Below are 26,531 nucleotides of genomic sequence, written 5' to 3'. Positions count from 1 at the left end.
CTCTCTCCATTTTTGATCCTAGTTTGAGCACGTTTCTGCTCGTGGAGCTTATTAGAAACATGCAGAGGCTTTATAGGTCGAGTACAATCACTTCTATCTGAACCACTTCTCTTACCCGCTTCCATCGCTGCAACACCTGTTGACCTGATAACTGGTCTCATAGCTGGTGAACCGAGGGGCGTCCAAAACGGCCGTGTGGGGCTGCCTTAACACCGCCTACCTTCTCTGGTCTAAACAAATCCAGAGCATTCAGGACCCGAATCTAAAGTTAGAAGGAGGACATACTGGCTGCTGCATTGTTGTCAGAGAAGCGTCAACAGAGCATGTTTCCTTAATGTCTGATCATATAGTAAGATCACTTTATCATTTCATTCAGTAGATATCTTACAGATTGGACCTTTAACAGTAAGGTACAGTGTGAGCACTCAGGTTGTGAGCTTTGGTCGCGTGTCTTACGGTTTAAGGTGACATTTCACCACCACATTTTTACCATCATACAGTGCACGCCTGGTTTACCACAAACCATCGATTGGTCCTTGCTGGATTAACAGGTTTTGTACTGTCGAGGCTATAGGTCAGTGTAATGTGCCACATGTATCCGTCTCATCTAAAGAGAAACACACATATCACTGAAGGAAAGATTGAAATTATCGGTTCTTAAGGCTGTCCTTTGTTGGTGCTGTTTACATCTGACCTCTGCATTGATCTCCTCCCGCTTCTTGTGCTAATCCATTGTGTGAAACTACAGCACCTGAGGGAATGAAGCAATCATCACTGTGTTGGTTTTCTTCCTGCCACAGGTCTGAAAGCGTTCACGCTGTAGAAATACGAAGCACAGGGGACCAGCATGAGCTGCTGCTTTGAATGCTGTATAAGCTTTTCACCAACAGCTATGACAGGAGATCAACAGTTTATTATTTCATCAAAGTTTCATTCGCTGAAGATAATTCATCACTCAAATCTTCAGTCGTCTTCGATTAACAAGCTGCTGTTTTGACATCCTGCCTGTCAACTTGACTGAAAGCCATCATGCACGCTTTTGATCGTCTGTTTTCTGTTAACAATGTGTGGGGGCTGCCCCCCCCCCCCATGTCCCCTTTTCTCTGAGCTCATCACGAGTCAAAGAGATTCAAAGGGAAGCTTCATTGACAGTAATCATCTCACACTGTGCAGACTAAATGTTGGTTATTTGTGGACACCAGGTCTCTGAGGTTTTGACAATACAACCAGGTGCTGCGTGTGTTTATGAGATTTTCTTTTGATGATTTTTCAGAACTTCAGGGTGAGTTTTGGTAGATTCTGCACATTTCGCCCTTCTCTCTCTGCAGCACGAGGGACTTGAGGTAGCAGCTGCTCATGAATGGCTGCCTGGTGGCCTTGAGCTAATTAGTCTCGATGGATTTTCAGAAGCTGCTCACTTATCATGGCGAGACTCTTTGAGGTGATCAGGACCTACTGAGACATGATCTTTGAACCGGCTTGGATCTACATTAGGAGGTAAAATTAACCTTCAAAAGCTCTCTTGGTTTCATCTTTCATTGTTCATCAATGGATTTTACATTGGAGTGTTTTAAGCTGTGTTGAGATCATTCTTAGCTTGCTTGACTTCCACAGGTTTGACCGCCGGTTCATTTGTCTTACACTATATTGGACGTAGGGGGGAAAAGCAAGGAGGCATCAAAATGCTCATAAACAGAACTCTGAAAATGTATGTCTTTGAAGTGCTGCTTAGACATCTTGTGACACAGCGGCCAGGATTTTTACAAAGGCCAGATGCATTGACAATGGCCGTCATTCACAAATAAGTGCGTAGAAATGTTCTTCCTCTGCGCATAAAATAACTGCATATGCAAAATCACCGACGGATTCATGACGCGTGCGCACCGCCCAATTTCGTTCTCACCACTTTGCGTATGTTAGTGAATCAGAATCATTCTAAATCGACAGGCGTGTGTCCGCAATCAGCACAGCACTCCACTAACGCTGCATTCATGTGGTGTCGGACAAATCGGAAAAACGAGTCTCCGAGTTGTAAAATGCACATGAACACCTGCTCAAGTCGGAACAACAAGTCGGAAACTCGGAAAAGAATGAGGTGCCCGACTTCCCGACTTGACGTCAGAATCGTCATCAAATGGGGGGCAAAATATGTTTTGTTAATGTTAACATACTTTTAATTAACTCAGGTATTGCATATCAACTTTTTGCTCAAATATAACTCTTCAACAGTCACATTCCATCAACGTTTTTTTGTGCTATTGTTACAACATTCCGACTTTCCGAACTGAAATCACATTGAACACACTGAAGTCGGAAGAACGACTTCCCAACTCAGAAACTTGGACCACCCGAGCAGCACATGAATTCAGCATTAGCCCCGTCTCTAAATATGAGGACATTCGATTGGTGTGTCAAGACGAGAGCTGTGAGGTGAAGAAAAGTAGAAGTTGCAAGGGATGTGTTTTTTTTTTTAACAAAAAAACTGCAGGATTTGTTTGGCTCGGCCCGGAGCAGATAATGTCTTTACATTTACTTTGTATGTATATGAGGCTTGTTAGTAATTTGCTGTTAGTCTTACTCTTTGTCATCACACACCTGCAAAGTTTGAAACATTAAAGGTGACTTGAAACTAAATTTAACAAAAAGCAAATGCTGCCAGGGAGGCCTTAACTTTTAAAGCAAAAGGCTGGAGTAGAAACAAACTACCCAGCAGCCCAAGTTACACTCCGAGAGACTTGCAACAGAGCGCATATTCACAGAGAGGTTTTGTTTGAGTTTATGCTCTGAAGGTGAGATAACGAGTCAGCACAGAGGAGAACCACAGTATATATCTAAGCTCCCCACACCTGCAGGCTGAATCAAAGCCAATCAGTCACCCACACCTGACTGCAGCCTCTCACCAATCTCACTGAGTAGAAAGAGTGAGGTCGCTTTCACGTATGAAGTCCGGTGGTGTCTGTGCGATTCAGGGGTGAAGTCGTAAAAGCTTTTTCGTTTGGTTCGATTTGCTTTCACAAAGCCTGTCAAATATTGTCAACCGTAGCAATCCACCACTGGTTGGGGCTGTAGCTCCGGTCAGTGGCTACTGCCCTCCCGCCTCATGCTGCGCTATGACCTGAAAGTAAACAGCAGGACAGTGGAAGAATGGCATCCCGTAGCACAGTGCAGTTTGTCATCTATAAAATGGAGATAAACTCATATGTCAGCTATGTCAGGTTAAACTATGAGTGATGTTTAACCACATTTAGCAAAAGGCATGGGCACGTTAACCTGCAAGTAGGACTGAAGACTGGTGTTTTTAGCAATGCTGACGTTAGCCACGTTCGTGAAACCTATATGACATAATTTACAGATGGGCTTATTCAACCCACAAGGCACTGCATTTTGGTTCACTTCCTTTCGTTTGTTTGAGCATTGACACACCACCCCAAACCAAATTAACTATCCAACAAAGCGCAGATGAGTTTGTTTCAAACAGACCAAACGGCTGAGGTGTGAATGCACCCTGAGTGTCCTCACAGGCTGAACACTGTTTCTCTTCATGAGCAGAAAATATTGTGAAATATTCCTTTCTACTGGACAAACATTCAATTTGTTTCTCTTCATTGTTTCATAATTAACTGTTGCAGGGATTGGAGAGTTAATATAAACTGATATGACTACATGAACTCATGTTTTTTTTATTCTTAATCCTTACCCGTTCTGTCTCTGACGATGCTGTGGTGCGTGGATCAAATATTCCTAAAGGTTCATGTGTTGTAAAGGCCCCGCAGTGATCCGTTCAGACGGTACGCTCGCTGTTTATTCTGAAGGACACGAACATTGAATAACTCTGATATTTCTCAAAGGAAGATTTTAGAGGACGAGGAGGCTGGATGTTCGGCCACAGGCAAATGTGACAAATCAGAGATTGGTTTTCTGCTTTAGCTCTTTCAAAGAAATAAGAAGTGACAGAAAGAGATTCAGAAATCTCCTAACCCAGAGCGCAGATACGCATTCAATCTCGTCACATGGAAATACACGGACGAATCATTTTGTAGAAGAATTTTAAACAAGTGTCCTGACTTCTCTAAGGTCTTTGACATTTGACTTTTAAATTGATTTCTGTGGAAAAATATTCCTGCACACGAAGACTTGGAGAAATTAGATTTTGTACGAGGAACAGTCTGTTTATTTATTTTTAGATTGGTCAGGTCCATCATCAATCATCCCTGCTCCTGTAAGCGATAGTTCAGACTTTTTGAAGCTGGGTTGTACACAGTGATGTATCGGTGCCTAAAAAAGTGAGTACACTCTTAATTTTTCCCCCCAATTTTTTTTTTTAAGTAGCCCGTCCAGCAGAGCATAAAACGGCCTCTGTTATAAACAGTGACATGTATTTCATATTTTACAGATTTAGTTCATGTGTACTAGCCAATTAGAGACGGAGTAGGGAGGGTCGTCCCTTCACCATCAGGGAAAAAAATTGCAGCACACTACTTAATATTGTCCATCAATCATTGGTGTGAATCAGAGGAGATTGTGGGAGTGGGAACACCCTATGGAGTCTGAAAAATAAGTGGGGATACTCTGGATACCTGCGTATACCCTGCACTACACCACTGCTTGTATGTGCTGATAATCACAAGTTAGTGTTTAGTAGATTCCAGTCGTTTGGAAAGGCTTTTTCCTGTCTTATTTGGTCCTTTTCTATGCTCGTGTTTTTTCATTGTCAGACTTTCCTCGAGTAACTGTTTTAAAGTTTCCTCATGGCTCTTGGTTTTTCTCCTTTTGAATTGTTTTTGTTCGTTTTGATGAACTTTGTCCGTTAGTTTTTGTTCTGTTTCATCCTTCCTGACCGCCATGAGGCAGTTCTTAATAAATTGAATATCAACATCCCATAGTTCGGACCGTGCAGATACAGGGCTCCAGGCTAATGCTTGTTGGCTATCCTCTGTAGCTCAATCAGGGACGGCGCCAGGATTTTTTTTGAGGGGGAGCTTTACTGATATGTTGGGGTTCCATGAATAGTCGATTTTCATGAATTCATAGCTACTTTTTAAGTTTTCTCTTTTTTTTCAAATAAAAGCAGATATACGTGAGGGGGCTTAGCCGGGGCTAGACAGATGGAGCTAGATCGCCCCCTAGCCCCTGCGTAGCGCCGCGCTCGACCTGCATTCATGTCTCTCGTCATGACGCAGGCTATTTATGCTACGTCAGGAGCATTTGTTTCCTATCAGAAACCAAACAGCGCAAATCACAAAGTGCTCTTCATGTTTCATAAGAGTAGTTTTGTGTAAAAAAAAAAAAATGTAAAGGAGAGGGCTGTCTGTCAACGAGCTGAAGCGGTAAAATATTGTGCGTTTAAAGTGATCGAAATTTGTTCTATTCATGAATACATCATATTCTCATCAGTACCTCGACCACTTCAAAGAATGAAACCTGAAGTAATTCTTAAACCACATCCAGCTCTTCTTGGAGATCCTGAGGTCTTATCATTCCTTCACTGAGTTTAGTGTCTGCCCGTGCTTCACCTCCGTCCTTTATGAGTAGATCCTGAACTCTGACACCACCTCACTTTTGCTCCACTCCACACAGAGGAACAGAGGTGCCACTTCAGGATCCCTCGGGAAATCTCAGCTCTTCACTCTTTTTAACCTCAGGGTGAGGCGATGCGCCCTGTTATTCAAAAGTACCAGAGTACCATTCATTTAATCATGGGTTTATACTGTGAATTCATTTATTCATTCGAGTATTGGGACTGTCTGTCGGGGGGGGGGGGGGGGGGGGGGGGGGGGCGCAGAATAGCCTAGTGGTTATGACAGGTGTCCCAGGTACAGAGGCTGTGGTCCTTGCCGCAGTGGCCGTGGGTTCAAATCCGTACTCGGCCCTTTACTGCATGTTGTCCCACACTCACTCCTCCCAACACTTCCTGTCGCTCTTCAGCTGTCCTGTCTAATAAAGGCAAGCTGCCCGACACCAGTTGGGCTGTATCCATAGACTGGTTTTAGCTCGGACGAATGGGCCTGCTCTCCGTGCTCTACTACCTTGATGTAAACAAGCACAGTGAACAAATAGTGCTGTTCGGCACATTTTTTGTCAAGAAAAAATAGAGTTAAAATGCAATGTAAACATCAATTTACCAGCAAATAAAAAAATTGAAATGGGCTTAATTTTGTCTGGTTTTTTTTGTATTTCTTACCCATAGATGAGTCTTTATTCTGAATTTAAATTTCCAACCAGGAAATACTCGGCTTGGAACATCATTTGGCATGAGGTGTATTAGAGAAGCAGACGTAGCCTCCCATTGGTTTGATGACCACAGTTTTTTAGCCACAGGTTTAGCATGGTGACCCCCCCTTTTTAGAGCCAGAAATGAACAAATAAGTACAAGATGTTGGAGAGGGAGAGAAGTAATATCTATAATTGAACACATTTGTGAAGCTAGAAAGTTCATCAGATGTTTGTTTCTTTGTTACACTAAAGAAAGCTTGTGGGGGGTGGTGAAGCCCGGCGAGCTTGTGCACATTTCAGGTGAGAGAGGAAGTCACATGTGAATGAAATGAAAAAGGTCACTTAGAAGAATCAATGTTCTCATCGCTCTTCATCTTGCCTGCGTGTAATTGCCAACGACAACCCTTCCTCTGTTGCCACAAATAAATCAATGTATATCAAACACTAAACAAGCTGACAAGCCAGGTATACTGAGCACAGACACAAACACTAACATAAACATGTATAACAAATAATATTATAATTCACTCACCTAAAAACCAGAGGACAGAACGTCTGTTAGTACATTAAACCTCAGAGAGAGACAGATTCATTTTCTCAGAGCTGCATGAAAAGTCTTCAGAAGGGGGTCCCAAACAGAGCTGAACTACTCGTACTAATAATTGTGTACAGTCCCTATACCTTTACAGTGAATAAAGTAATGTCTTCATTCAAAGTAAAGTATTAAACAAAATTGTAAAACGCATGATGCAGCACTCATTCCGATCCTCTTCTCACCATGTACCTCTTTCAGACCTCTGTCTTACATTTACAGTCCGACATTACAATCTCCTCACGATATTTCTGGGTTAACTAACTTGTTATGAAACTCTCCGAGCTCTGACCAACACTGTGAGGGAGTAAGAGATGTGTGAAAGCAAGACACCAGCGCTTCAGCTCTAAGTGGAAGCAGCAAAAAGCCAAAGCTAACACGTTATGTCACGTCTTTGTGTGTCTGCAGAGCTAGATGATGGTGTCATATTGTGTGTGTGTGTGTGTGTGTGTGTGTGTGTGTGTGCGAGCTGGTGCTGAGTGTGTCACTGTTGGGCGCTCTGCTGCAGCGCGTCGCTATGGTAAGCTGGCGGAAAACATGCCCAGATGAAATGTCATGCCTTTTCATGGAGGTGTCACTCAGAGGACTGACTCCATTCTCCCTGCTGCCTCTTCACATTAGCCTCCTGATTACTGCTCCACTGATTGACCCCCTCGCTGCAGCGCTGCAAACACAAGATCACAGCCCCACTTTTGACTCTCACTTCAGGGATTAAGGGCTCGTCCATAAATCCATAGCAATAAGACCTACCTGTCTCATTAACCTGCCTCTGTTGTCCTCTCAAACTCGACAATTAGCACAGTCATAATTTATCAAATCATCAATATCATCCATTTACACAAACTGACTCTGAATCTCTGGATTTTACTGCTGCAGAGGTGCAGGTAAGGGTGGTAGTGAAGGACAAAAAGGTGCATGGACCTACATATTAAATATTAAGCTGTTAGGGTTGTTACGCCAATCCTTGATGGCTTGTCAAATGGCTTGACTCACAGCATGAGTTGTATATTTTTTATGCACACTAAAATGTATAGTTATATGCAGTTAAATTCAGCATTGATGATTATAATATTATTATTATTATATAACAGGCAGTGCACTGATACAAAAGAGAACTGCATTAAGGGATGTGCTCCAGGAATATTGATGGTTTTCTAATTCACTGTCCCTCCTTATATCTATATGCAATATAGCTGGCATTGAACCCACCTAATCATGAGCCAGTTTGGAGGCCTTTTAAACCCCTTTACTGTCTGCATGTGTCAGAGTAAAATCAGGATGTATGCAGCACCATTACGCTAAGAACGCTTGCCTTCAGCCAGTGGATTCATAGCTCTCAAGCACAGCCTGAGCTTGCCTTTTTTGTCTTTTAGTTAAAGATACTTTATGCAGATTTCACCACCAGGGGGCTCTCAATCAACACAATGACAAAAGATGACATTGACGCTTGCGGGGATTCATGGGAGTCCTCTCTACTACTCCCTCCCCCTGGTGAAAACGAACTCCACGTTGACCGTAGTGAAGACGAACGGGCGAAACCGACCTGAGGAAGAGAATATGTTTTACCGACGAGCTAATGCGTCCAAGTATAATTGACACGATGTTTTTAATCACAGCAGCGCATACAGCAACCGTACGGCAGCTTTCAGCAGCAGCGGTCTTTGATCTAACATCCGGTGTTTCCAGGGCAACGATAAACATTCTGTCTGTCATGTCGGCTCATCACGGCAGCCACCTCGCCGAGACACGTCCAATTAGAACTTTCAAATTACGGATTTCTCTGGCTTTGATAACTGTTGGAAATATTTGAGGTAGTGTAAGTACTCAACTTAAATATATATATACATGGGTTTAGTCTAGTTTTTATTAATTTAGATATGTGAATGCAAAATATAAAATTATACATATTGTATGTTTAACTTCAATTCACCAACAACTGTCCTTCCAACACAGATCAACATATCCTGAATCTCAGAGCAGAGAAGTCTTTAGTCAAAGTATCTACCACCTGTTTCTCCTCTGACCCTCCCACATCAAACCTCCTCGCCCACTGTTACTGCTCCCTCACTTCACTGGTGCATTTTTCTCCCCAAATGCACACAGGGAGACATCCAACTGAATATAAGGTTGTTGTTACCTGTTAAATGTTTCTTTGTGTAAAGTTTTATAAAAGGTCAATGGATCACTGAAAACATCGGGAGTCTTCATCCTCCGGAGATTCTGAATATCCAGAGCACGTGTGCTGCAAATATGAAGACACTGTAAACCTCTGACCACCTCTGACTGTGCTGCTGAATGAAAGGTCAGGTCAGGGGTCGACTTAATCAATATCCTTTTCCAGGTTGAGTGATATTGACGACATGTTAAATACCAATGTGGTGTGCATACTAAATCAGATATCAGATATAGATCAGTCGTTCTCACCTGGTGGCTCTAGAACCCAGAAGTAGGTCCATTTTCAGTGGGTCGCGAACGTGCGCCTGGAAAAGTCTCTGAAGCGCTTTTTGAATAGAGCTGATTGCTCGAAAAATATCAGAAATTAGGGTCGTGGTTTTTCAAAGAGGAGTTGGAGGTGGGTCCTGAGGCCAGACAAGTTTAGAACCACTGGAATAGATCATAGTGTTTGAAAGAGATCAATAGTGAATGGACACTGATAATGTCAATCCTGCAGTCAGGGGTCTAAATATTCGTTTGGGAAATGTTCTGTCTGTAGTCAGAGTAGTAGGCTATTGACCATTCACGTATCAGCGGGCTTTATGCAAGCATGAAAAGAAACCGTCCTTATGGAGAGCAAAAGCAGGCAGAACAAAATCAGGCGTATTGACATCCTTGAAAGTTGTTTATTTCAATCAGGAGAGACTTAAGTAAGAGTTCATAATTATTTATTTAATCTCAAATGTGAAAGGTTTTCTTGACACAGCTTCAACTTGTGCAAATACAAGTGACACGAAACTGCGTAATATAGAAACGTAGATCATGACGGAAAAATCATGCATGTCACCCAGTGGGAATTTGTTTCTATTTGTGTCTTTGAGTTAACTTTGTGAACGCTCAGCATGACAATTTTGCTTCCCTTTGGGGTGAACACGCTCTATAATAACTGATGAAAGTCTACTTCACAAAATAATACTTCAAGTTTTGACACCCTTTGGATACAAGCATCACTCTCTTCCTCAGACAAAAAGTCACTCCGAAGCTTCCTGCTTGTTATTTATGAATATGTGCTCGGAGCGACATGCAGGAGAATCTTTCAGCGTGTCAAAATGATAAAAATGCTAGTTTGGAAATTTGAGTTTTCCACAGAACAGATGCCACCTGTGATAAAAGATGATCGGAGTCCTCGAGGCGTCAAATATCAAAGCTGAGATCAGAGCGTTGAGTCTTTAGTGCTTCTTCTTTGCAGGATGCTGTTGGAGTCTTTGTGAAAAACATGTTTTTGTTTTTTTTTCCTTAAATGAAGATTGAAGACAAAGTGAAAGTGTCAAAATTTACATGATCATACACTTTAAATTCAGAAATCGTTGGCAACATTTGGCAAAAAGAAAATAAACTGGGTTTTAAACGAGATACCAGCTGAATCGTGCCGAGGTTTTTAACCACTGTCCCTGCATGATAATCTAGCATGATCAAATCCTAAAAATACCACAAAAGCACGCTGCAGACATCGTCCTGGTGTCCCATAGCAAAAAAAAGAAACCAGCTGAGTAATTGACTTTGAATAATTGATGCATTCCCCTGGTCCTTTTTTTTAATTTTCACGAGGGCTGATGGGAATGATCAGAAGGGGAGGGATTAAGAGGAGGGGGATGCTTTTATCAGTGTTCAGGCTACGGATGATGCACACCTTGTGGTGATTGTGATGATGATAATGACGGCAGAGCAGCATGTAAAAAGACAAAACAGAGTATATCCAACTTTCTATTTTCTAAACCAAGGAGCCAAGTTGTTCTCCAGACTGAAAGGGGGAAAATATAAGGAGGGGTGGACGTCATCAACAAAGCTGCGCTGTCGTCATCCATGGTACTGAGTAAATAGTTTGTGACAGAAAATCAGCGAGGAGCTTAGCCTCTTCGTGTAATTGCCTCATGTTCGGCCAGACAAAGTCAAAGATGCAGCCTCAGTCGAGTGACATGAAATAAGGGAACTCTACAGTCCAACAATTTCCAACCTGGGCCCTATTTTTTCCTTTCAGGTCTAAATGTCTTAAAGGTTCAGAAAGGTTTGGATATGTAGAGTAGTAGCCCAGTAGGGCTGTATGAAAACATCATCTATCACAAACCGGCAATGTTGTTTTGGATTCTCGCTCAACACAACTAAAGCCCCAGCCCCACCGTGTGACTACCACTCAGCTGACGACCCTCATGTGGCTCTTCAAGATCGTCAACTACGTCCAGCTCCCTTTAAGTCCAGTTACCTCTCAGGACAGATGTTTGCCTTTGCATCTGCCGCACAAGTCCTGTCTGTGGGGGCCGTTTGGGGTCGACATGGCGTTGTGTTTTTGCGCACATCTATTGGAAGTTTTCAGGAGTTTTGTCACGATGTCTCACGACGCAACAGAGAAAAACAACAGAGTAAACACAACAACATTTAGGCCAAATGAACAGAACTGTACTCAGTGTTACAGCAGACTGTGGGCTGAGTATCTGAGGAGGAGGTGAAACAGGCAGGCGCACACACACACACACACACACACACACACACACACACACACACAGCTGTCGAGCTCAGGTTTGTTTTCTGGATCAGGGAGTCAGAGTGAGTCACAGCTGACCATATGGACCCGTGAACTCTGCAGCTCCGTGTTTCAGTTAAATGGAACAATTAGTGCAGGTACTACAGGTACCGGCATCACCGGATTTATTCAAACATGGCTTTTTAAAAAATGGTGTGAAGAGCCTCGGATCAACCCAGGTCTGAGAGCAGACGGCCATCACATCATCACGCGGAAGTTCATCTGCTTAGCGCTGACGCCTCCATTTTACAACACAAAAAATGTGCTGGCTGATAGTGTGAAAAACAAATGCACCATAACAGCTTATTATGTGTGAAAGTAGCTGTAATGAATGTCTGCGTGTACGTTCCAACATTGAGCTGAGCTTGGCATGAAAAGGATGAAAGATGAGTAAATAGGCTCTACATTAAGATCTACATTAATAAAATCTTAATTTATATTTCAGGTGGGATAAAAAGTAATGTGACTTAATTTCAATAGTATCTTAAGCGAGGTACACGGCATGACTCCCCCCTCATGACAAAACTAAGAAAAGTCATGATTTTTTGATTATTCTAACGTTTCTCTTGCCAGATTTTAAAAACAATATTAAAATATGATGTTGAGGCTGGCGGGGAATCATTCAGGGAGGAGTCCTCTGCTGACAAATAAACAAGGGGAAAAATGTTGACGTCAATTTGGAAAGTACTGCCTCAGCAATGACGCCAAATGACAGCTTAAAGAGAATGTCAGCTCCAATGAAAGTTAAAGAGGACATATTATCCCCCTTCTCCAGCTTTTCAAACAGTCCCCCTGTGGTCTAAATGAAACATCTGTGCTGTGCTTTGGTCAAAATATAACATGAATCAAGCACCAGAGGAGGTTTGTGACCCTGTATAAACCAGCTCTCTCAGAACGCTCCGTTTTGGTGTGTGTGTCTCTTTAAATGCAATGACCCCCCCCCCCCCCCCCCCCCCCCCCGAGTTTTCCTGGTAGACATCACTTCTTCGCTAGCGAGAATAAAAATGGCGGACCTGCGCAAAATTTTAGCTCTAGGCTGGGGGTGGAGTCTATGGGTGGAGATACCAGGGGAGGGCAGGAAATCCCACTGTGACATCACCAGGAGAGCAAATTTGAAACTGAGCTTTTTTCTCTGTGTTGTAAGACTTATGCAGACCACAAACAAAGGACTGGATGGGTTTATTTCACATTTTGTGGGTCGGTAGACACTCAGGTTACCCAAATATATGTTCAGAAACACTGTAGAAGTGGATTTTTCATAATATGTCCCCTTTAACAATATGTTGTTTTTTTATCAACATCACGTAAGCATCAAAACAAAAACAGTATTTTGTAAACTAAATTATGTTTCTATGAATAGTGGCGTTCTTCTGAGAATAAAATGTTGAAATAGTCGGAAAAAAAATCAAAAAAATTAATCAGTTTTCTTCTGCAAACATGCGAGTCATGGAAACAGTTTAAACAAGCGTATTTTACTGCTGTTATAAAATCCTTGTGCAGCGTTTTATAATGCTACACATCTTAAATGAGCTCCATCAGGACAGGAGCGCACCGCTTTGATTACTGTTAAAACATAATTCACCCGTTTCTCTTTGTTCAGTCACGGTATCGACTGTCCTCGGCAGCGTTTGTTCTGCCAACACTCCTAATTTCACACTAATAACCGCGAGTGTTTGCCAATAATAATTGATTCATCTGGAGCTCGGAGCAGAGCATCTGGGCCTTTTGAGATTACCTGACAGGGTTTCTGTTGGACCTGATAACTCTGCATTAAAGAGACCACACTTGCATTTTAATTTCCATGTTTGTATGACTCGTAAATTAAACCTTAAACAAAAGTGGAATTAAAGGTGAGTAAACATTCTATAGTACTCCTGTTTTCTATTATTTAATCAAGATGTTGTGTGAACCTGCAGGAAACAAATCTTTGTGTTTATTTAATATTGTTGCAAATAGAAGGAACATTTTATTTTTGCCTTGATGTTTGTGTTTCCTCTGTAACCACAAGACCCCACTGCGTCCGTCTGCGTCGCATTCCTTCCAACGCCCTCCGAAGGTCATTGCGGCTCTAGAGAGTGCTCGTGTTTCTATCTCAGCAAGTCCCAGAAGCGCAACTCTGCTCTCCTTGAAATATGCGCAAAGTGTATTCTCGACGGAAAATCAACAGCAGAGCAACCATGGAAAGGCAAAAGTTACTTGTTTTGTATGTCGTGAACATACAAATATAATTGAGATGTGCTGCAACCCGCTTCACAAACGGATCCAGTGGGCTATATGGCGTGCAGTATTCCAAGGAGCTTTTGGACCCTATCGCACACCTGAGCACTGAGCCACCCTGGCCTTCATCAGGGTCATTAAAATAAGGTGTGGTCGGGTGCCAAGCGGGTGTGTTCCTATCTTGAGGATGCAGAGGACTGTGTCAGAAACCTAGAACAACCTGGTCCATAATGTAGCCCAGAGTCTGTGACGCAGCACGCTCCTGCTATTATGAGGATGCATTAAAAAGACCGGCATACACAACAACTGCCTTCCACTCAAATTGTTATGCACACACAGATGCACAGCAGCGCTCCAATTCCTCAATTTAAGATGTACTATTATTTTATTTCTAATTTTGGGAACCGGCGTAAACAGCCACACTTCATGTTGTGAGAAATTTGACCTTTTACACTGATATTTGTGAGGTTTTCTCACAGTGGATTAAATCAGACCAAAGCCGAGGGAAAACAGAAAGGGGAATGACTGTCAACAAAAAGGTCCACTGCTGGATCTGAGCTGTCCTTCGATAACCAAATGGCTCCAACTTCATGCAACTCCTCAGCCGATGCAGGCTCCACTTCTGCCACTCATTACCGCCACTGTTTGTTCTGCACTGCACCCAACAAGACCTCTGAATTACTAAATAGATTTCATTGATCAGCAGGTAAACACTGGGGATGATTCCACTGAGTGAATTCAGCTCACATGACGCTCTAAATGAAGCTGTCGTAGAATATTGATTTTTCTTCCTCTCGTGTTCTGCACACTTTGAGTCACAGCCCTGTTTTATGGTGAAGGAGTGGTCAAGTTAATTGACCAGCAGCCTCTCACTAAAGTGCTATACTAATCCCCCTGGAAGCCCTTTTCCCCCATGCCTGTCAGACAGAAGCACCGTCAGGTGACATCTTTTGTGTGTATCGACCTCCTTGTGTCTTGTTCAGTATAATTTCCGAGTGCTTTTGTCTTTAGAGAATTGTTTTTAGGATGATGAGGACGACCGAGGGAGTCTGAGTGTGATGGCTGTTCCAACCTCATTTTCAGCTCTCCACAAAGCTTTATTCTTTAAGTCCCTTTATAAATGAAGATCCAAATCCTATCTATAAGCTGTGCCCATCATTCGAATAAATACTACAAATACAACCGACTTACGCCGTGTTCATACAGTGCGTGCAGTCCTCTAAATTTTGTGGAAATGTCAGACAGCCTGCCCCTGACATTAACCCGGAGTTACTTGCTCTCTCACATGTTCCTCACAGTGGGAGATACCTCTAACACACACAGAACGAGCAGGGAGACGGGGAGGCGTCTGAATGGTTCATCTGCTACAGATGACGGACTTTCTTTGTTCCCTTTTCAGAGAACATGAGTTATTAACGTCCGTCAGGACCTAAAGACAATTTCAACCAAAATCTTAAAGGTGTATCTGGGGAAAATTAGCAACCCTGGCTTTAATGCTCGTGTTCTTCCAGTATCACTGTCCTACCTTCTAGCTTTTTTGGAAGCTCTTCATTATAACTTAGTCATCACCAGCAGATGGAGTCCAGCTCTTTAGAGGTGTGAGGAACCAGTCAAAATGAGTTGGTTAACAGTATATATTCAGGTTCTGGTAAAGCATTTTTTCTTATGAATAATTTTCTATGTTGTTCCAAGGTCAAGTGTGTCCTCCCTCCCTCCCTCCCTCTGCAGACCCTGATCGCCCCTCACCCATCCAACACTGTGTCATGTGGATGTGATGGAGGTCACATTTAACAATTACTGAAACTCCGCCTGCTTATTGTCCCTCAATCACTTACAGCCGGAGCCTCTCTCAGCTGCTATTAACCACTGATTTAATTAAGAGATTGGACTGGATGTACTCAGTGATTGTTAGAGGAGAATTTACATATAACGCCAAAACATACAGAAGATCACAACACAAATTCATTTAAACTTCCTCTGTTTGTGTCTCTGCACCAAAGCTGAAGGTTTTTTGATGCAGTGTAAGACTTTTAGATCAGGGTAAGAGGCAGAGTGTACATCCCTGCAGAAAGTCATCTAACCCAAGTTATCTCTCAGACTTTAAAACTAAATAAATCCAAGGCACTGGTGGCCCAGTGGTTAGTTTGCACGCCCCATGTACTGTACAGAGGCTGCAGTCCTCAAAGTGGGCGGCCCAAGCTAACCGGTAATAAATGATATGGTAATAACCTCCGAACAGCCAGTCAAGAGAGATTCCTCTCCCCGACGCCAATTCAGCATGTCGAAGCGGCCAAAAAAAGGTTGACGGGGGGGCGACGGGTAGCGACGGAGCCGGACACACCGCAAAAACTAGGGCGACAACCGCTCACTGACCGTCCAACTAGGACAAATTAAGGGTGTCCGGTCTACAAGAAAAGAGAGGAAAAAAATACAAGGATACACTTGAATTATACACACACACACACACAAACAGGGCCCTTCAACACCCTCAACATACAAAGTAGCTAAACGTTATTATTACTCCCTGCTTGCCTGTTTTGTCTTGTCTATGCTGTGCATTGTATCGTCGTGTCTCCCCTGTCTCCTACATACTACTGCTCGTCATGTCCCTCACTCGTCTTGTATTGTTCTGCATCACCTAATAAAAAAGAAACAAAAGAAAAAAAGAAAAGAGAGAATTACCTTATAAAGGAAAAATGTACATTTCAAAGGACTAACGAACACAACGCTTCTAAGAAGAGAAAAGAGGTCAGTGGAGGGTTTGGGTTCATATCTGGAACAAAAGCAGCACAAAGACTCTTGGGGGTCGTCCTTACATGCCTGATTACTGTTTATTTCCGGTGTAACGGCTGTGATGTTTGAACTCTGTTGGAGGCATAAACAGCCCCCGCCCCTCCATCCAAACTCGGCTAATGGCTTCTGTGTTGTCCACATTGAAGTCTTTATATTTCCACATGGATTACGAGGAATTCACCGCGAACACCGAGGCTGAAAGAAGCATCGCTAATGTGAACTCTGCCGATCTGTGTATCTCCTTGAGCTCACACTTAACTCATGCAAAAGAAAGTGGACAACAAAAAGCACTTATTGCCGACTTACTGTGCCTGCAGAGCGGCACGAGGAACCTCTTTTTATTGTGACGGTAAAGAGACCATACAGCACTTTTACACAATCAAGTATCCCTAGCTTCATGAGTCCCACTCTCCATCTGCAGCTCTGAGGTAATATATTAACGGGCCGACACAAACAGCCCCCTTCCGTTTGATTTTTACTGTCTGTGTCACTTCCTGTCCTCCTGGATGTCAAACTGTCTGTTTGGTTTGGTGGACTCCAGCATGAGTTCGTACAGTTGGCCGATCTGTTCCCCCTGGAAGTCGCTGAGTTTCCCGTCGCACAGTTCTACCCCAAGTTTCCCGGGGCCGAGTCCCTCCCCTGCCGACTCCAGGACTTGAGACTGCAGGGTGTCCTTGTAGTTCTGCGAGGAGGAGGGGATGGTGGGGGGTGGGGAGAGGGGGAGGTGGGGCAGAGACACAAACTAGTTTAAATTGAGACAGGAATAGCAGCAATCATCTGGCACCTGGGCTTCCACCTCATCTCCACTTTCAGATTCATTAAACACGTCACTCATTTGATTTGAAAGGTGTACTTATTTTTTTTTTTTTAAAAAGGAACCAACCGTCACCAGTGAATGTTACTCCCAGTAAGACTTGTATTTATAGGACAGCCTTCTTCTTCTGTGACTTTCAGAACTTTCAGCTGTTCAAACGGATCGTCAGCATTGCGTCGCATACTGTAGGTCGACGTGTTTCATTACCATGAGCTCGCTGTCGGTGATTTTAATTCGAGTCTATGACACCAAATGTGGAGCCATGATCATTACCTGTGCTTGTATTTGAATCATGTCTTTAAGATTTTTTTCCCCCTTAAAAAGAAGTTTACATGTCGATCCACACCTGCCATCATGGTGTCTATTAGCCTATTGGTGGGCAAATCTGCAGACTTTTTTTTTTAAAGATTATATCCTGATGAAGATTTAACACAATTTAAAAGGTCAGCCATACTGTTGACTGCTTTAGCTGTGGATGCTGGCATGTTTGTATATAAATGCACCAAGCAGCAACCTCGGGTGCTGATAAAATGAGGCTAATGCAGAGGTGCAAAACAACTGCAGTTCCTCAAGTGTCCATTTGAGGCTGGCTGCAAAAGTCCTGGCCTCTTTAACAACTGTTTTTAAGATGCTCATTTTTACAGCCGAAACAAACTGAGGGCGCATAGATCTCCCATGGTGTCTGGTTCAGCCTGTGCACGATGAGTCAAAGCCGTCCACCTCCTTATGTTCCACGTCTGACAAAGCCAGCCATCACTTAAAACAAAGAGCACCACGTACTGAATCTCTGCGGTCTCCCATCCACAAAGAATCTGGAGTTTTTTTGGAACACTCTCACTGAATCGCTGTACGCCATAAAGAGTCATTCATCTGAGATGCTTCCCACCCCCCACCCCGCTCATAATGTGATTATGTTGGACAGTAGCCAGCAGGAAACATCCTCCCTGACGCAGCTCAAAGGAACACCCCGACACTTTGGCACACTTGCGCTTGAGATGTTTGACATTGAGGGACTTTTTTGGGGGATGTCTGGGTGGAAAATGTGTCTGCTGTTCTCTCCCTCTCGTTGTCTGTCACATTAACAGGAGTCTGACTTCATCACATCATCACTTTGTGTTAATCTGATGATTTTATCTTTATCTTTTAAATTACATGAAGGACTTCAGAGCAAGCCGTTAAATACAGAGATGTCCAAAACCAGAACAGTATCAGCCAAATCAATCTGATCCTTTCTTTGCTTTCTTCTGTTTTCACATACATACTTTCCAAGCCCAGCACAGTTTTTGGCAGACGGCTGTTCAACATGAGTCTGGTTCTGCTCGAGGTTTCTGCCTTGTAGAAGACGTTCTTCTCGTACCACTGTAAGGCTCAATCAACATTTAAGGTTCAAGTGGCTCCGCTTGCCCGGTCATTTCGATTTGCCCTGAAAAACATCAGGAAGATCAGACCTTACCTGTCAGAACACGCTACACAGCTCCTGGTACAGACTCTTTTGTGATATCACACATTGACTATTGTAACTCCCTACTGGCAGGTCTTCCTACTGATCCAGAACACAGCAGCACGACTGGTCTTCAACCTTCCTTAAAGAGCACATGTCACTCCGCTGTTCATCTCCTTCCACTGGCTCCCAGTTACTGCTCGGCATCAAATTTAAAACTCTGCTGCTCGCTTACAAAACAGCGACAAAAACGGCTCCTCCTTACCTAAACTCCATAATCCAGGTCTGCACTCCCTCCCCCCCACTACGCTCTGCCAATGAAAGTCTGATCCAACCTTCACAACAGGGTCCTAAGACTCTTAACTAGACTCTTCCCCTCTGTCGCCCCCCCGGTGGTGGAACAAACTTCCAAACTCCATTCGATCTGCAGAGTCCCTTTGCACCTTTAAGAAAAAGCTAAAGACCCAGCTCTTTATGAACACCGACGACCTTAATGATGATGATGTTGACGATTTTAGGATGGTTTTGATTCTGATTAGAACTCTCAAGATCAGCTGTCGATGTCGTGCTCTGCATCTCTGGTCACTTCCTGTCAGCACCTGTGTGTCCGATCGGACTTAAAGCTAATCGTTTGCGCCTACTGACGTTGTTTCCTCCTCTCTAGATCCTTGCTTTTGTTGTTCTTACTCTCTGACGTTCGTCGCTTTGGATAAAAGCGTCTGCTGAATGAATTGTAGAATATTTCTGGAAGGCCTGAATTGTTACTGATTTGTCAATTTGAGTTATTTATTTGTTACTATAAATGACTATAAAAACTGAGAGTGAGTAAGTTGGGAAATATTATTTTTGTTACTTAGTTGCCTAATAATTGTGCTCAGCTTTTTATTCCCCTGACACAGACACAACTCACTTTTCCTAAAAAATTTTTTTTTCAGGTTTGAGGTTCAACGACATTTTTGGATCGACTACGAGCATTTGATTTTTTCAAGAATAAAATATATTCTGAAAAATATAATTTGCTTAATAATTGTGCACACAGTGTTCTGCCCAAATCACTGCTGTCGGCTGAGGCAATCTTCTGGAACAATTACAAAACAGTTTGTGCAGATTCATCTTAGTACAGCCCAGGTTTAAAGTGAGAAAATGACTGTTGAACCACGACGGTAAAGAAAGTTTGTCCGAGAGTGTTTGTCCCTCTTTTTTTACTTATAAACACATTTCTTTTCAGGGAGCGCTTGTTTGGCCCAGCAGAGCCGATTTATTAAAGCGAAGAACTCCCCTGAGTGCCTCTGAAAATAAATGGATTACACACTGAACGCTCAGTGCTCGTAATCTCATTCAGAGTCTCGCTCCACGTCTGTTCCCGCTCCTCTGGATTTTTCTGAGGAAGTGGACATTCAGTGGAAATTCGCTTCCGTTTGAAGGAAAAGGTAAGAGAGGACGGAGTCAAAGTTTGACCTGCAGATAGAATTTGTCACACATACCAAAGTTGGTGCAACAGTGTGGAAATGAGCTTTTCGTATGTTTTATTAATGCTGTGTGTCACTAGACGACATAAATGCAAGTCACTGCTTTCATGAAGCCCCTTAAGAGATAGGACAAAAGTGCAGTGCTGGTGGCGCAGTGGTGCGCGCGCCCCATGTGTGGAGGCCTTGGTCCTCCAAGCGGACGGCCCAGGTTCGAATCCCACCTGAGGCTCCTTTCCCGCATGCCATTCCCCACTCTCCCTGGTTTCCGATCTCTCTAAAAATAAAATTAAAAATTAAAATCTTAAAATAAATCTTAAAAAAAAAAAAAAAAAAATAGGACAAAAGATATGGATACAGAAATCATCACCCTTGCTTTGTGTGATTGGTTATACAATTGCTGGTTCTAAATTGTCTGATATTAATTAAAAAATACAACACATGGATGTCAATCTGATATGATCTTATCCCATCTCTCCCCCTATCCCGTTCCAAGCCCGGCGCAGTCTAGACCTGTGAAGACTGTTTCGTCATGAGCCGAAGATTTCTGCCTTTTAATAAGGCAGTTTTTTCTTACCACTGTAACTTTTGCTGCTTTGCTAAAGTGCTCATGATGGATAGGCCGGATCTTTGTAACATAGCAATAAGTAAGGTCTTTTTACCTGCTCTTTTGTAATGTTAACAGACAAAGAGTAAGGTATTTTACCTGCTTCTTGTAAAGTGTCTCGAGATAACACTTGTTATGAGTTGACGCTATACAAATAAAAATTGATTGATTGATTGATTGATTGATATGATACATCACTATAAAGTTGCTTTGCAATATATCAATCATCGCAGTTTCTGCTTTTTTCTCAGCTCTTTTTTTTGGCAGGTCACGTTCAGAGTCAAACATATTCTTTCTTGGGTTAAAAAACCTGGATCTATTCAAACAAAAAGCTTTTAAAGCTCCTGTCATTAAAGTATCTGTCTCCATTGGGCCAACAGGTCAGCTCCGATGTTTTTCAAACCCATTACTTGTGGACTTTGTTGGACTTCTGTTGTTCTGGTTTTAATGCAATTAAACAGAGATCTCATTGTTTGTGTGACATAAAACCTCCCAGTGGCTTCAGCCCAAACAGAAATTCCCTAGAAATGTTTCCACTGTTTCCATTCAGCCAAAGCAGGGGAGTAAATTTAGTAAAAGCTGCTCATCCCTTCATTTGGACCGACACAAATGGACTCTGGGTTTAGCAACAATGCATACTGATAGAGTGAAGCCTAATGAAAGTGATTGCCTCTTCCCCCGGTGGACTCACAGCTCCGCCACTGACAAAGACACCTCTCAGGAATCCAGCTGCAATCATCATCTACTTCATTAGTGAAATTACCTGCAGATGGGTGATTCACCGTCCCCTGGCGGTGCGTAATTGTGCAGGAAAACATTGCGTCTCCCCCATAGTGACATAAAAAAAAAAAACATGGCACACTCTCATGTTGAAATGAGATACTTTGGGAACAAGAGGACGAGTTCCTGGACTATGCCAGGGGTTTCTCCTGGGCTACAGCAGGCTTTTGGATCTGATCAGATCACACCTGGGAGACAAATACATTTGAAATCTGTAGTGTTTCATACCCAACTCTCTCTCCTACTCTACCCACTGTCCCCTCGAATAAAGGCAGAATGAAGTCTTTAAAAATAAATCTACACTGTGATCAATATCCAGAAGAAAGAACACGTGGTTGAGTTATAGTCGTATACCTGCAATAATCCTTAGCGGCCACAGGAGGGCAGTGAAGTACATATCAACCCTCAGAGTTCGGCATGCATCTCTCCGCTCCGTTTTGCAAACTGATGTAAATTGACTGCTCTAATTCTCTTGCATCACTCCTGTTTGTTTTATTCCTAAAACCAGCGTCAGCGCGACGCTGAACCAGCACAGCGGCGTGTTTAAATTTACGCATCATGGAGAACTTCACCACAAACGTAGAAGACGGTCTACTCTTTCTTTTATACTTTGCAAAAGTTTGGTATTTCACTTGAATTACCCAAACGCATCATGCACATTTACTTTCTAAAAATGCTGAGGTGCTGGAGGCGCAGTGGTTAGTGCACCCTACCCTGCGCCCCATGTACAAAGGATGTAGTCCCTCAAGCGGGCAGCCCGGGTTCGAGACCGACCTGTGGCTCCTTTCCCGCATGTAATTCCCAACTCTCTCTCTCTCCCTGATTTCCGACTCTATCCACTGTCCTATCTCTACGATAAAGGCACAAAAGGCCAAAAATAAATCTTTCTAAAATGCTGATAATTATCTGTTTTTTGTTCTCTACATGACATTTATGACATACCTAATAGTGTTCTGAGATAAAAGAAGTTCACATTTCTCCATGTTGGTGGTACATTGATTTATTTGCTCGAGCTGGTCACAATCTCAACATTGACCGGCCACATATTGATATTCGTTTGTTGTTGTTTGTTTTTTTCATTATTGAAATGGGCTCAAACCATATTGCGTTGAACAGCGTCACGCAGGGCATTGACTCACTCAGGGTTTCCTTGCTCCCTCAAGTTCTCTCTTTTATACAAACAACAGATGGAAACACCCGTCTGTGCACATTGATGTATCAAAACACGATCGTTCTCAATTGATTTTCGGTGTGTTTTATCCCATGTTAGTCATCGAAAATACTCTTAGTTACAGTTTGTTTGTTTGACTCAAGTTTTAAATGTTGACTTAAGATCCAACACACCTGTTATACACCGTACACACACAAACTAACCAACGAGGCAGCTGAAAGGTAAAATCAGTGGGTCTGTCAATGGAGTCTGGCGGCTGGCGACATCCCAACTCTGATTTTACATTTTACATCCTGCTCCTTGAATGTTTACCAGAGCTGCTCTGCCCTCTTGTGGCGATAGACCGACATAACACTGCTTGTGTGTAAGACACCGAAAGACAATAATCACAGAGCGGCAGCTACCATCGACAACACAGAAGGCATCGTCCTCAGTAAATCTCCAGAGGGTTTATGTTACTATCGGGGAGCAGATTACAGAATGTAAATCTTGTATAAAGTGGGGCACTTTAAACATAGCTTTTTGTGTTTATTCAAATGTTATGAAGTATTCTTATGTACGTTTAGTGTTTGTTTTTCTCTGTTTTCATTTCTGCTTTTTTCAAAGTCGCTGTGCAGCACTTTGGTAGACTTTAGGGATGTAACGATTCACTCAACTCACAATATGATTCTCTCAGGATTTATTTTACTAAATGAGACTGTAGACAGATGATGAGTGAAAAAGATTCCTTTAGGGGCTGCTAACCCGCTTGTCAGTGTGGTTTGGCTTTTTAATGTTTTTTTTTTCTCTCAACAAGAGGAGGTGATTGGAGCTTCTCGTTGTGGTGTGGATTAAATGCTGCATCATGTTGATCGTGTTATTTGTGTAGTTCTCTGACAGTTTTTGTCTCGTCTGTTATCTTCTCTCCTCTTTCATTTTCTGTCTTGGGGGAAGCCAAAATGCTTCCACACCTCTGATTTAAAAGACGGTGGTGCATCCTCAATTTCTAAATCTTGCTCTACACCTGCTGACGCTCACCATATTACTGCGATTCATTTTTCAGAGTACCGATGTGAATCCTGACACCTTTGAATCGATTTATCACGATTTTAAGATTAAATCTTTACATCCCTAGTAGACTTTTGCACTATTTAGAATTTATTACTGTAAATATTATTTATCTTATTTAATTTTATCTATTTTTCCTTATTTTATTTTATATTATTTTATTATATCTATTTTACCTTATTTTATTTTACCTTATTTTATTTGATCTATTTTACCTTATTTTATTATATCTATTTTATCTTATTTTATTTTATCTTATTTTATCTTATTTTGGTTGTGTTGCACCGTGGGACGGAGACAAACGCAATTTCGACTCCACTGTATGTCTGGCATATTTTGAAATTGACAATAAAGTTGACTTTGACTTTTGCTGTTTGCTGTATAAATGTGCTTTACAAATTAAGACAATTGGATTGAAAATGTGCAAGCTTCTGGATTATGAAATGATTTACTAGTTTACATGCATAACTTTTAAGAACTATTTACAACATGCAGAGTTAATGTGTTTTGTTTTTTTATGTCTTTGGCCCCAAGTGTTTTGTGAAGTCAAAGTGGGGTCACAAGCCAATAAAGGTTGGGTTCCACTTCACTAAACAACAAATTAAACTGTACTATCTATTGGAAGAGTATTTAAACGTGTGTTTTGATAATGTGTCCTGGTCAGCCTCTTCAAAATGACTCTAAATGTGGATCTTTGTGAATGGGGTTTGGTTGGGGGGCTGTACTGTTCTGGGTTTGTTTACCTCCCACTCCGACATGAAGTTGTTGACCTCTTCGGGTGATGCACGCTTGTGTCTTCTGAACTCGTCTTTCACATACTGGTCACCGAGGGCTCTCAGATCGATGGGCAAGAACCGATGAAGGACCAGAATCCTCTTGTACAGTGACCGGACTTTAGATACGTGAGCAGAAACCGCCATGAAACCGGAAGTTAAACAGAGTGTGCGGACAAATCAAGATCCTTGCGGTAGTTCGGTGAAGCTAAAAAGTGGAAGACTTAACTGTGTCTTACGTGAGAAACAGAAACAAACGACCACAATGATAGTTATTCAACCTGTCCTTGTTTATCCCGGATATCAACCTTCTTCTGCCTCTAAAGGGGGATACTAGTTATAAGCGCATTACCGCCACCTGCTGGACTGGAGGGGTACAGCAGGGGAAAAAAATAAATTCTCTGTACATTTTTCTCCTAATTATTAATAAATTAACTAAATATCTTAAAAGATATATTTTGATTAAATGAAAGCTGCACTTCCCGAGACACACTGAAGGTTCTCAGTCTTCTCAGCAGACTGCCTGGGCACTCCTCATACTTTTTTTTTTTTTTATCTATGTGGATGCCGAGGTAGCCTACCTACATTATAGGACTCCACCTGTGCTGCAGTGTGCTCATGGATGACCATTGGTGAGTGATCGCCATGATACTTAGTGTTAAACACCATCTCCTCTGTTTTATGTGTTAAAGAGAAGATGTTGTTTGTCACACTATTCTGCAAAGTTCATGATTTTGTGGACTTCTGCAGTTAAACATCCGAGTCATTTTGCATAAGGCCCAGGATGGAGACGTCAAACAATAAACTACAGAAGATCCCATCGATTCATGTCCTGTGGTCATAGGTTGAACGTAAACAGGCCTGAAATGTATCTTTAATTATGTATAAATATATTTTCATCTTTATTTTATGCCGATTGCAAGTCTCAGGATTTATCAGTCTGAGATAACTCAAAAAAAGAAGGAGTGCAATAAAACAGAGAGCAGGCTTCAGGCTGCAACATTTGAGAAGTCTGTAGGGGCTCGTGTTGGGAACTGGAGGGTCGCTGGTTCAAGTCCCGGATAGGGCTTTCACTCTTGCACAAAAGTCCTGAAAAAACTCCTGATATTTCCCAGAAGGAGCTGTATGTGGGAACGCGAACAGCCAGATTTTTCACTCGGACTTCAGCCGGCGTTTCTCCTGCAGGACCCCTGCGGTATTTTTGCCGATTATTTATAAGTCCGAGTGAGCTGATGTGAGAACGCAGCAGGATATTCTCCGGAGAATTCATATCTCGAATTAATAGGAGGGGGGAGTGACGTTCATATCCTGTGACTGCTGCACGGTGCATCGAGTGTATACATGCGACCACTACGATCTCCATGCAATTAAATAAACAGCTGTTCTCCACTCTTTTGTTGTTATTGTGAACTACATGTAGCGTTGATTTAAAGGCAGATATTCTCATTATAGCATCACATAGCGGACTGGGTTGCTTCGTCTGCTACTTCTGCATCCTTTTTTTTTACATCATGTCTTACCTGAGCAGACCCCCCCCCCCCCGCCCCCCTCCCGTCTGACAGGGATAGTCTCCCGCTGTGAGGAGCATATGTGAACAGCCAGGTCAGGAGACTCTCCGACGCAGTCCTCCGGAAATTATCTAGATATATACGGCAGCTTGTTGTTTTCACACTTTAGTTTTTGCATGGCTGCTGGTTGGAGAGGAAACTAGTGCTTTGAAAATACTGGACCCTCTTGGATCCAAACAGCTACTTTGCTTCTTGCTTGAGACCCCTTTAGTGTCCTTCCACTGAATGGTCACTTAAACAGAGTTTATATATTCTAAAAAGAACTTAATACAACCTGAGTACCAGCTGTGTGTTCTCTCAATGTCACGTTTTTAAAG

At 42.5% G+C, this 26,531-nt stretch overlaps 3 protein-coding genes across 3 annotated transcripts in view; 1 reads left to right on the top strand and 2 right to left on the bottom strand.

Annotated features, from left to right (window-relative positions):
* umad1 (UBAP1-MVB12-associated (UMA) domain containing 1) overlaps nt 1-26,531 on the top strand; it is a 177,867-nt gene that overhangs the window by 100,830 nt on the left and 50,506 nt on the right. The gene's annotated exons all lie outside the window — the stretch shown is intronic.
* Nucleotides 1-26,531, bottom strand: part of ngly1 (N-glycanase 1) — a 281,389-nt gene that overhangs the window by 235,856 nt on the left and 19,002 nt on the right. The window lies entirely within an intron of this gene.
* sdhaf3 (succinate dehydrogenase complex assembly factor 3) lies at nt 16,839-24,972 on the bottom strand. Its single transcript, XM_061060069.1, has 2 exons — nt 24,617-24,972; nt 16,839-17,229 (listed from the first exon to the last, which is right to left on the bottom strand). The coding sequence occupies exons 1-2, from the start codon at nt 24,791-24,793 to the stop codon at nt 17,035-17,037; spliced, it is 372 nt and encodes a 123-aa protein (XP_060916052.1). The 5' UTR covers nt 24,794-24,972; the 3' UTR covers nt 16,839-17,034.

Source organism: Labrus mixtus, chromosome 16, assembly GCF_963584025.1.
Source record: "Labrus mixtus chromosome 16, fLabMix1.1, whole genome shotgun sequence".
NCBI classification, from domain to species: domain Eukaryota; kingdom Metazoa; phylum Chordata; class Actinopteri; order Labriformes; family Labridae; genus Labrus; species Labrus mixtus.
This window is presented reverse-complemented; position numbering and strand designations above follow the sequence as displayed.

Excerpts from the sequence above, each read along its gene's own strand:
- sdhaf3 (XM_061060069.1), bottom strand. The coding sequence starts at position 24,793 with ATGGCGGTTTCTGCTCACGTATCTAAAGTCCGGTCACTGTACAAGAGG. Across the intron at positions 17,230-24,616 it reads ACTTCATGTCGGAGTGGGAG|AACTACAAGGACACCCTGCA; the intron begins GTAAACAAACCC and ends TCCTCCTCGCAG.